The sequence below is a fragment of the Epinephelus moara genome, chromosome 15, assembly GCF_006386435.1.
Source record: "Epinephelus moara isolate mb chromosome 15, YSFRI_EMoa_1.0, whole genome shotgun sequence".
Classification (NCBI taxonomy): domain Eukaryota; kingdom Metazoa; phylum Chordata; class Actinopteri; order Perciformes; family Serranidae; genus Epinephelus; species Epinephelus moara.
Window position 1 is genome coordinate 10,061,020 of NC_065520.1, and position 10,957 is coordinate 10,071,976.

General features: G+C 41.7%; 2 protein-coding genes across 2 annotated transcripts; one reads left to right on the plus strand and one right to left on the minus strand.

Moving 5' to 3' along the window:
* The first annotated feature begins 3,997 nt into the window (after positions 1-3,997).
* c15h8orf74 (chromosome 15 C8orf74 homolog) lies at positions 3,998-6,175 on the plus strand. Its single transcript, XM_050063273.1, has 5 exons — positions 3,998-4,081; positions 4,946-5,129; positions 5,246-5,469; positions 5,554-5,709; positions 5,788-6,175. Exons 1-5 carry the CDS (start codon positions 4,031-4,033, stop codon positions 6,034-6,036), a joined length of 864 nt encoding a protein of 287 aa, XP_049919230.1. The 5' UTR covers positions 3,998-4,030; the 3' UTR covers positions 6,037-6,175.
* A 46-nt stretch (positions 6,176-6,221) lies between these two features.
* LOC126401775 (L-threonine 3-dehydrogenase, mitochondrial-like) lies at positions 6,222-10,541 on the minus strand. Its single transcript, XM_050063272.1, has 10 exons — positions 10,416-10,541; positions 9,070-9,263; positions 8,938-8,980; positions 8,718-8,788; positions 8,458-8,607; positions 8,191-8,363; positions 7,990-8,080; positions 7,776-7,868; positions 7,442-7,618; positions 6,222-7,359 (listed from the first exon to the last, which is right to left on the minus strand). The coding sequence occupies exons 2-10, from the start codon at positions 9,254-9,256 to the stop codon at positions 7,220-7,222; spliced, it is 1,125 nt and encodes a 374-aa protein (XP_049919229.1). The 5' UTR covers positions 9,257-9,263; positions 10,416-10,541; the 3' UTR covers positions 6,222-7,219.
* Positions 10,542-10,957: the final 416 nt, after the last annotated feature.

The window sequence follows — 10,957 nt, forward strand, 5'->3', positions numbered from 1 at the left end:
TGAGGGCGTACATTTATTGCAAGGTACAAAACATTTACTAGGAACAAGCCTTGTCAAGTTTAGGGGAAACTCGTTGTTACCCATCAAACCAATTTTCATTCAAATATCTTGAGGTGAGAGTTCAAGGGATCCATTTGAAAATGGCCATGCCAGTTGTTACCTCTGCAAAATTTAGCCTTAATTTGGAGCAGTATTTAGCCACCTTCCTGACAAGCTATGCCAACATGGTTGTTCCCAGTGGGCTTTGGTTGTATGGTTTCACCTTCATGCTAGCTGAACGCACCAAAGACTCTTAAAGACAGTATCAGTGGTAAGTTCGTCAAGATTGTAGGCTCCTTATTAATATGGAGCTAGCTGGCTCTTTGGTGTGTACAGTGGGTTTTCTGAAGTGTCTTTTACAGAAAACAGCTGCCTGCTGCATCTCGAAACGATGCTGATACGAGCGTTGAAAGTGAACCAAGACAGTAAAGCAAAACAACGAGCTGAAAGGTGACAAAACCGTCTATGAAACTGAGGGGAACTACAGAGCTGGGTGATAAATCTCTGTGGGTCAACACTGTGAGTGACCCTCTTTATAAACAAGTCGTCATCTTATCCATTGTTATATGAAAATATTAATTAGGGCAGCTTTAAGTTCAGTGCTTGAACTGTAACTGCAAAATTGAAGTTTGTAAAGTAAAGCATAAAAACACAAAACAAAAATGAAGTCCAATTAATTTGAAATGAGCACATAGTTCACATTTCTTATATTCTAAAAGCTGAATTATTTTTTAAAAATCTCCCAGTTTAGTTTGGCTTCTGCAAAACTGAATTCTAGTGTCTCTCAAGGTTTTGTCTCTCTAAGCAAATCTACAAAATAAGGCTCTAAAGGCAACAACTTGAAAGATTTTCTTTTTTAAAGGGTTATTGTCATGAAAGTCCTTCAGACTTTAAACTTCATCGAAGCAATGCCATCTGCTGCTGTTCAGAGACACCGCATTGCGACATTGACTAAGGACGCATTCACACTGGCGCTATTTGGCCCACTTTAAACGAACCCTGGTCTGCTTCCACGGATAGCTTGATTCGTTTGGAGTGGTGTGGACGCTCATTCGAACTCTGGGACAGAACCCCGGTCTGCTTGAAAACTGGGAGTCTCGGTTTGCTTTCAGTGGGAAATGCAGACGAACTATCCAACGAACCAAATAGAGGAAGTGACGTAGAGCGCATTGCGCATTTTGGTGTTTGGCGTTTTTGTGGTGACCAAGCCGGCTGAAGGGTATGGATTTTGGTTTTCATTCTGAGCCGGGTATTCTTCATCCTCATGCTTTTTTTTCTTTCTGGTCAGTGGTCGTTTCGGGCAATACCGCCCCCAAACGAGCAGCTGTTGTAACTGCGTGACGTTGTTCTTTAAAAAGTGCAGTGTGAAAGTGAACCGAACCAAATGAAGGTGTGAATTTTTTTGGCATTCCCCGCCCAATCGAACCGAGTCCCCCGGACTATCCTGGTGAGAATCTACAATGACTCTTTCCATTTCCATTTTAACATCCTTTAGTAATTCAGACTTACATAACTCCTCATTCCATCAATCTGTATCTGCCTCACAGCTTTAATGACAGACAGGAAAAGAGTAGGTGGGCCTCAGAGACTTCTGGGTAGACAGGAAGTCAGGGATGAGTAGGTCCTGTGCTGACAGGAGCATCAAAGTGAAGCACCAGGCAGCTTGTCTCTGGAAAACTGTGGGTGCTAATGGGTATTCCTTGTGGATAAATCAAGGAAGTCATCACTTCGGCATTGCTGTTGGTGTTACGCAACAGCATTCAGACAGAGACTTTACTTTTCCTCTGACTGTAAACAAAAGTAAGTGAAGTACAGTGAGTGCTGAAGTGATATTGATTTAACAAAGGAAGAGGAGAGCAGAGGAGAGATTATGGTGTGTGGCCTACTTTTGGAGGTCCACTCACTCCTCTTTGTACAATCCCTCCTGCTCTCTGTCTTTCATCCAATAAGCAGGTGTGTGTGACTCACTTCATCCTAACACCTGGATCACACACACACACACACACACACACACACACACACACACACAAACAAATACTGTATGCATATGTATACGTGCATACCTCCTCCTAAACACACACGCAGGGAGTTATAAAACATCACCATGCACCCACAGCAGGTGGTATAGATCTATAGGAGCTTAAGTATACATCTAGTTTGTAGGCAACATGAGTTAGAGAGAAAGGAAAGCAAACAGTCTCACCTTTATGGATGCATACCGATGGAGTGATGATGATGAAGATCAATGTCTGATCACAGATCCACAGAGGAATATGAAGACGTCAGATATGAAAGTGAGGTGGAGCAGCGGCGGACAGCTCCGTCGGCAGCATCGGACAGAGAAGCGCTGCGCGTCCTGTTTACCCCGCAGATCTCACATATGAGGCGCATGTTCAGACACGCGTCAAGTCTGCGGCGTAGTGACCGGAAGTACAGTGATTTAGACTTTCAAATTAAAGCGTGCATTTTAGTTTGTAAAGGAAATATTATAGACTCGCCTATTGACAGGCTGCCAAATAATTAAAAATGATTGGACTAGTAATTACCACCATCATAAAGTCATGTAGATGGTTTAAAATAAAAGCCTTGCCCAAATACTGTGACATTAAGATATTAATAGATGTTAATGAATATGGTATTGGCTCGTTATTGTATTTTGTTTAACCAAATTAGACAGATTAGACAGAAAAAATGTCTAAAAAGCATCTAAAATAAATAAAACTGCTAAAAATGCTTAAAAGGTATTATTGTGGCCCAAAAAGGCACAGTGAAAAAAATTGGGTGCGTCTAAATTATGTGCTGGTGCGCCTAGATGAAATGGTTAGGCACACCAGTGCAACTCACTTTGGAGTTTTCCAGTTTGTTTCTTCTTAGATATGAGAAATCAGGCTCAGTAAAATGATCCTTGCCTCATAATATCAAAAAATCTTCCAACTGTTGGATGCAACAAATCCAGACTATTCACCCTTAGGTTGGAAAAGAACTGGGTCTGTTATAGTATCAAATGTAGGGGAGGGAGAGAGAAAGGCTATATGGTCCTTTTTATAGTTACTTTTATAATTACTTGCTTTTATAATTACTTATTAACATTTTTTCTATGGATAATTATTATTCAAAAAGCTGAAATCCACGTTTGACCTGCTTGGTTGTGGAAATTCACTGAACTTAAGCAATTTTTAAAACTCTTAAACTTAAAACTAAATTAATTTTGAGCCTTTTTTTTAATGCACGTCATTTTTTCATGTAATTTTTTACATGAAGTAAAGTTACATCTCCCTATCTAATGTGAATAATACATCATTTTCAATAAAAGATAAAGGCAATTCAGCTAATCTAACTTTTATTTTTAAATGCACAACCGGAAGTGGTGTATTGTTGACATGGCTACCTTGACAAAATCTCAATGTGTTATCTTTACATTAGAAACCCCACTCCTCCAATTTATACAGAACCTTATGAGGAGGAGGAGAAGAGCAGAAGAAGGGGGGAGAAGAAAGGAGGAGGGGGAGGAGGAGAAGAGGAGTGGGATTCATGTTAAAGAGGATTAACCCTGCCTGAGCCATCTGTAGTCCCTGATTGATTAAGCCTCGTTACATGATAGGACCTGTTAGTGGCTCCGGTGCTCACTGACAAACACACAGACACAAACGATGACAATATTAGCAGCTTCTGTCAATCAGCCGCCATTAAACAACAACAAGTGTCTGATAAACTCATTCAGCTAATAACTATGTTATTGTTCCAAAATATATGGTGAATAATTAATTGAATAATTAATTAATACTATTTATTTTAGTCTACATGTAGTTATATTATATGGCAGAAACTAAAGGTAAAGCTGACAGCAAAGTATTTTTAATCTGTAACTGAACATTCCATCAGCTGCTATACACTTACGTCAGCGCGTTCGACGTCATCACGTTAACAGCGCCGCACCTACGCGCCCGCGTCCGTCTCCAATGGCAACCAAGCACTCTCTCGTAGTTTATCAATGATGGAGTCCCTTACAGAAAGCGAAATAGCACAGATAGTGAGACAACAGGTAGGCGAGCTTTGAATTTACACCTGAAATCTTTATTTAATGACTGAAAAGAGAGTGACGTGTTATTGTGGTGCGTTCATATGCTACTTTTATACTACTAATTTTAAAACACCAACATAATCGACCCAAACATGCAGTAACCGACTGAGAGAGTAAACGCGAGCTAACTTTTGAGGCATTTTATGCTACTTTATATTCTTCAATTCGTTCCAGAATAAAATTTTATACTCAACTCCACTATATTTATTTGATAGCTACAGTTGCATGCAACTTATTAATATACAAAACAATATAATGACCTCATGTAGTCTGATGTGTAGTATAAATTACAACACTTAAAACTTTGGAGTTGATTTCAGGGGGACACATGGAACACGTCCCCCTCAATATTTAGAGTCTTTAGTGTATTTGTCCCCATTAATGAAAAGATGAAAGTGGCAGAGGACTTTTATTCTGACAAAATTAAAAACATTTACACCATAAATTTATCCCAAAACAGCACAAAATGGTGCATTAAAGGTCACCAGAAAGCAGGAAATTAACTGTTTGATGCTCAAAATTTTCTGGCAGAGGACCCTGAAACCCCACATTTCATATTATGTGTGGAGTCCAGATAAATAACCTTAAAAAACTTGAACACTATATATAAAGTGAAGCATGAAAAGACAAAAAGATGTAATGATGTACTTGTATCAGCAGAAACAACATGTGTAAAGTGAGTGAACCATAACCCAAAGATTGAGGTGCAAAGAAGTTGAGATGTGTCATTCATAAAAGTTAAAGCTCCACCTTTTAAGTCATTGCTTATACATCAATGCATTAGTAATAACTGTGTTGTTGTGGCTGTATCCCTGTCTATGATAGAGAGATGCAGGTGTGCAGAGGCTCAGCTGTCACTTCCTGTGGCCTGAGTTCTGTGATGAGCGGCGGTGCTTCCACCAGGAGTTTGTGTATGACGTTGCCATGTTTGCAGCAGCCCGTGGCCTCTCATGGCCTAACGTGATCCGGGCAGCTGTGATCGCCAAAGGCATCTTCCCGCAGCTGGACGGTGAGAGCAAACAGCAGTGTAGTGTACGGAGGCCTTGAAGGTGACACAGTGCTTCACCTGGAGGTCGTGATTAAAACCTCTCAGGCTGATAGACATTATTGTCTTCTATCCATCAGGTCTCAACGCAGCCAAAATATTGTCCTTGCTGAGAGATGTGCTATCTGAGTATTTGCCAAACCTCACCTCTGTCCACCAACATGAGTTCACCAAATTCCTCACAGACATTTGCATCACCAGGCAGAGGCTTCTCCAGGCGGTGGTGGGTGGAGCTGCTGACATGTCCATCGCTCAGCTACACTTGGAGGTGCAGTTGCCGCCTACACCCTGTCCTCTAGCGCAGGTAATGACGCCCTTGTTACCCCTGACTAGCAACCAGCTGCAATTAACATATCATATATCTGAGTGTGCTGTGCATGTGCCGCAGGGTACAGATCTGCATGTGTGGGAGCATCAGCGTCGACAAGCTGAGCTCGCCTCAGTGTTGCAACAGAAGGAGGAGAAGCTGCAGAGTCTCAGAGAAGGGTCAAGGGTCACTGTGGGGGAGGTTGATGTTCCTGAAGATGAGCAACTGGACCAACAGGTAAAACTCACCAAGGCTTATAAAACCACTCAAAAAGCATGTTGGAGTATCGCTCAGTTTGGCTGCCATTCTCTGTAGGGTGTTGCAGCGTTGGTTCGTGCAGCAGTGAAGGCAACAGAAGGCCAGATGCTGGAGAGTCTGAACCAAGAGGCTTCTCTGCTCAGTGACATCCTGCAGCTGAAACTGCAGCAGGCAGCACTGGCCACCGGAAGGCTCCACTGTCCTGTTCTTTCCAACACAAGTCACACTGACTTACATTCAAATGCAAGAAAGGCAAAGCAACACACAGCAAGGACAGGACAGAGAGAGTCTGGGAATGCAGGATAAGGCCTAATATTTATGAAATTGAATTTTATACTTGTTAAGGACCTGCAGACGACCTGTTTAAAAGCATTAATTGTCAGGTTAATCGTCAAATACAACAAGGCAAGACTCCTCAACCTGGTTTATGACCACGTGCACGCACCATGTTTGTGTATGGTTATAAAGGAAAAGCTGTAAGAACAAGTTTCATTTATGTATTTATTTAAAAAAACTTTTGATTTGACAGAAACTTCAAAGAATAGCTTCATAAATAACATCAACATTAAAAAAAATAATAATAGAGCTCTGGTGCCTTTCACAAACTCAAGTCATTGAAGCACAACTCCAAAACTGAAGAACTCCGACGGCTGCTACATTAACTGATTAAACACTCATAAAGATTCAGCACCGAGACTGCAGCTTCCACACAGAAAGCAACAATAAAAACCATTTAGATAGAAATAAAAATATCAAAATCACCTAGTGCAAAGGAGCTATTCTTCTTTAACTTGAACACTTGAAGGTCTAAAGCTCTGCCAGGCAACTACGGTTAAAGCACCCGTAAACTATCCCTACAGTAGGGCAAGCATTACCAGTTTCTATAGTAACAGCACCCGAGGTAAAGCCTTTCAGTGTTTATGGTTATGGTGTATTTTGGTGGCCAGTTGGAGTGCAGCTCTTGCTAACAGCTAACTGGTTTTCAGGACGGCAGAGGTGCCCCCCTAGGGCAAGCGTTTACCTGCTACAGACGACAGGCCGGCATCTGCGTACTTTACATTCACAATATGACATGCATACATAAATACAGTACATTCAGAGAGAGAGAGCTTAACTCTCTTAACAGTGCAGTCAGGTGGTGATAGTATCCAGCAGGCGCTTGCAGCACAGTAAGCACATTAGTTTCACACAAAAGCTGGATGGACGGATAAGGAGGGGGTTCAAAATCACAGATATTATCAAAAATATGATATTAGGAGGTCTGGAATGTTTTTGTGATATGGAGTTTCATATCTTAGTCAAATTGGTCGTAATTATTTGAATGGTCTAAATCTTGTTATTAATTTAGGATCTTAAGCTTTTAGGTCAGACCTGGTGATTTTGTTGAGACATAACTTTTTAAAGTGTATCATTGAACACTAAAAATACTCAAATCCTCGATGTCACATACTTTCAAGTAAAGCTTTGCTACCAAAATGCTACAAAAGGCTCAGTAGGCTTGTGCAAGCTGGTTGCCCATGGTGATGTGGGCCAGCATGGTCTGCACCAACTCTGCGAGGTCGTACTCGTGCTTCCAGCCCCAGTCCCGCCTTGCTGCGCTGTCGTCTAACGCCATCGGCCAGCCGTCCGCTGCAAAGCGACAGAAGAGAGATTTGTAAATCTGGTGTTGTTTAAAAAAAGGCTATAAAGTAGAGATATCATTATATCTCACCTATAGCCTGCCGGATGGGATCCACATTGTAGGTGACCTTGAGGTCAGGCAGGACTTTCTGGATCTCCTGGGTAAGGTCGTGTGGTGTAAAGCTCATGGCGTTGATGTTGTAGGTGCGGCTGACCAGCGTGTCTGCCGGAGCCTCCAAGAACTCCAAAGTAGCCCTGAGACAATCATCTGCACAGGAAGAGGTGACGACGAAGGGAGGGCAAAGGAATGGGTGAGCAGGAGAGGAGACAAAAAGGAGAGAAGAAAGAGATGGAGATGGAAAGTTTAAAATGTTGACAGGGAAAAATTAACAGCTCTACCACAAAATTATAATGTCCGGCATTACCGATGTACATCATGGGAAGCTGTGTGTCGCCGTGCAGGTTGCACTCAAAACGGCCAGTTTTCACGGCTGCATGAAAGATCTGGACAGCGTAATCTGGGAAATGTAAAAACAGATCAAGATTATCTTCTGCTTAATCTGTAAAAACTACAGCCAACTACAACATCTCTGTCACATTCTCAGGTAGGTTTAACACTTCCTCCTTAGACCTGCTTACCTGTAGTTCCCCCTCCTGGCTGGGAGTCTGCTGAGATGATACCTGGATACCTGAGGCAGCGGAAGTCCAGCCCATACCTGTGGTGGTAGTACTGACAAAGAGACAGGAAGCGCTTAAAAATCATTTGGCTTTACGGGAATTCGTGGTGCAACACTGAATAAAAATGTAGGAATGTTTTGGAGGTGTTTGTGCGCATCTCACCTCACCCATCAGCTCTGCGTGCACCTTGGAGACGCCATAGATGGTGCGTGGCCTCTGCACACACAGATCAGGTGTGGGGTCCCTGGGTGAGGACGGACCAAAGGCACCGATGGTGCTGGGGACAAACACACGCAGACCATGTTCGGTTGCTATGTCTAATATGTTATGGAGACCTACGAAGAGAGAGAGACTGCGCATAAGTGTCTGTGTTGAGATGAATCTGTAAAGTCTTATCTAAAATTATTCCATAAATGTTTCTGCATATACCCGTGATGTTGACTTCTTTGGCCAGTGCGACGTTGTTCTCTCCCACAGCAGACAGCACAGCCGAGTAGTGAACCAGCCAGCTGATGTTGTTGTTCACTACAATCTCCCTGAGGTTCTTATAGTCCAGGATGTCTGAGAAAATGAACGGACCTATGGAGGACACAAAAGTTAGCGTGTTTGACCAGTGTCTGAACTCATCTAGTGAGTCCTCTAGTTTTATGTAGACTAACACGAACAGTAGGTTATACTAGAACACTCACCATCATGGTAGACGTCGTTGGGGGGCTTCCTAATGTCAGACAGGATCACGTTGTTTTTTCCAAATCGTCTCCTGAAGGTTAAACATCAATATAGACAGTTCTGAGAACTAAAATCACAGGTGACAAAATGGACCAATAAACCAAAGAAAAGACTTTTCACTCTGAGACAAATTCAAAACAACTACGCCACCTTCAGAGACAGGTTACATAAACTCCTTACCTTAGCAACTTGGCGAGCCCCACCCCCAGCTGTCCTAGCCCTCCTGAAACAATAAAAAGAGAGGGTCATTGACTGTTTTAGATATTACATCAAGACAGAGCTGATATAATGACACAGACTGCAAACACCCACCAGTGATGAGGACTTTAGGGTGGTCAATGTCAGTGCAGGACGGTGGAGTTGTTCTCCCAAATGCTGATAACTGTTGTGAGGATGAGCTGATACCACGCGCTGCTGAGATCAATCTCTCAACGCTGCAGTGGGGACTGCTCCCAGCATGCTTCACTGCACCCCTCAGCAACTGCGTCACCAGCATCATACACCTCCTGTAAACAAAAGCATGCATTAACAGCAACTTATCTGAAGCACTTTAAAATACTGTGAGTCCATGTTGAACCACAGTGCACAACAGTTAAGTTGCATCACCATTACTAAATGTACTTGTGTGTCAGGGGCAATTTGAGCTTACGGCATGAAGGTGTCACTCTAGACGCCATCCTGATGTACAGAACAGGGTGTACTTTTCTGTTTTAGTAGTTGTCTACATGGATATAACATGTACCAACACTTTATAATGCATTCTGCCTGTTAGGTGTCATCATTTCTGTTTTGTTCATACAATTTTTTGATGCTTTGTTGTGCGTTTTAATTAGCCTTAATACCAATAAGTCTAGAGGCAGAAGTTGACACTGTAAATCAAGTCTTGCTTAATCCCAACACCTATCTCAGATTAGCTTCTTACAGCCTGCTGCTGACTTGGTCTAAATATAGACTACTTCATATATATGGCAAACCATCCTTAATCGTATGGGGGCAGTAGGGTAAATGTCGCCAAAGCCATTAACCAACCTTGATCTGCACAATTGCAATCTAAGTTAGTAGCACTGAAATGGACATTACATTGTGTATTATAATGTTAAAGTTATGGCCATTACCTTGTTATGTATTATGGTCTGACAACTGTGTAACTTCATGCATTAGAGACACACCGATTATTCATATTTCTAATGAATTACTGTACTTGTAGTCTATGCCGAATTGAAGACAGGAGCCAAACGATTATTTAAAATGTGTTATGTCTTGTGTACGAGTTATACACATTTAAAAATAACGGGAATACTTCTACATAGGTGTTTTTTTAGTTGAGGTTCGTCGTGACGTCCTCGCCAGAAAACACCAAAGTGGCTAACTAGCACTACGTAACTAAACCGGGTGCGAAGCTAATGTAAACTACGACATATCAGCAGCTGATAAAGTGACTATCTTTGGGGTCAGGCCAACTTGACACCATCTCTCCTCCTGCTGCTGAACGTTAGATAACAGTAACCTTAGCCTCGCTATCATCTCACCGTTTGACATCAACTTTAGCTAGCTGTGCTTTCATTTATCCGCGCTAGCTAACACGTAGCCGAACCAGATGTAAACGGCTACTAAGCTGGCTAAATAAAAGCTGTAGTAAAATGGCGTTTATTTCTTACTTTAAAGTGAATCAGAAAAATGAAAAGACGACTTAAAACTCCGTCAGACAGCCAGTGTTTTGTGATGAAACATGAAAACCGGTCGCGTGGCTATGGTATAGGTTAGTTGCACTGTGATTGGCTTACAGCTCGAGAGGCTCGGCTCACGAGCCTGCCCTAATAAAACATAAACTTCCGGCTGGAACTTTCAAAATAAAATCAGTATTTACAACTGAAGGAAGGAAAGGGTGATGTTAGGAAGTTACAGATTACTAATTGCCCGTTAAAAATGTAGTAATTTTGTAACTATTTTCATTACTTTATCAAAGTAATATTACGTATTACATTTGATTACTTTTCTAACAAATGTTTTAAACTGTACAATATAGCTGAAACAATGACCGGAAATAGGCGATGCCAAAAGAAACGGTGAAAAGAAGCAAAGCAACAAAATTAATGTTATATTCTACATATAAACTTTTACCTAAAATAATATATTTGGATGTACCCCCTTTGTAAACACCAACATATTTGTTTGGGAACTGTAAGTTAATTACATTTTC

Coding starts and splice junctions, on each gene's coding strand:
- c15h8orf74 (XM_050063273.1), top strand. CDS start 4,031: ATGATGGAGTCCCTTACAGAAAGCGAAATAGCACAGATAGTGAGACAA. Junction 5,130..5,245: donor CATCTTCCCGCAGCTGGACG/GTGAGAGCAAAC, acceptor TCTATCCATCAG/GTCTCAACGCAGCCAAAATA. Junction 5,470..5,553: donor CACCCTGTCCTCTAGCGCAG/GTAATGACGCCC, acceptor CATGTGCCGCAG/GGTACAGATCTGCATGTGTG.
- LOC126401775 (XM_050063272.1), bottom strand. CDS start 9,256: ATGATGCTGGTGACGCAGTTGCTGAGGGGTGCAGTGAAGCATGCTGGG. Junction 8,364..8,457: donor CAAAGAAGTCAACATCACGG/GTATATGCAGAA, acceptor CTCTCTTCGTAG/GTCTCCATAACATATTAGAC. Junction 7,360..7,441: donor TCCCATCCGGCAGGCTATAG/GTGAGATATAAT, acceptor GTCGCTTTGCAG/CGGACGGCTGGCCGATGGCG.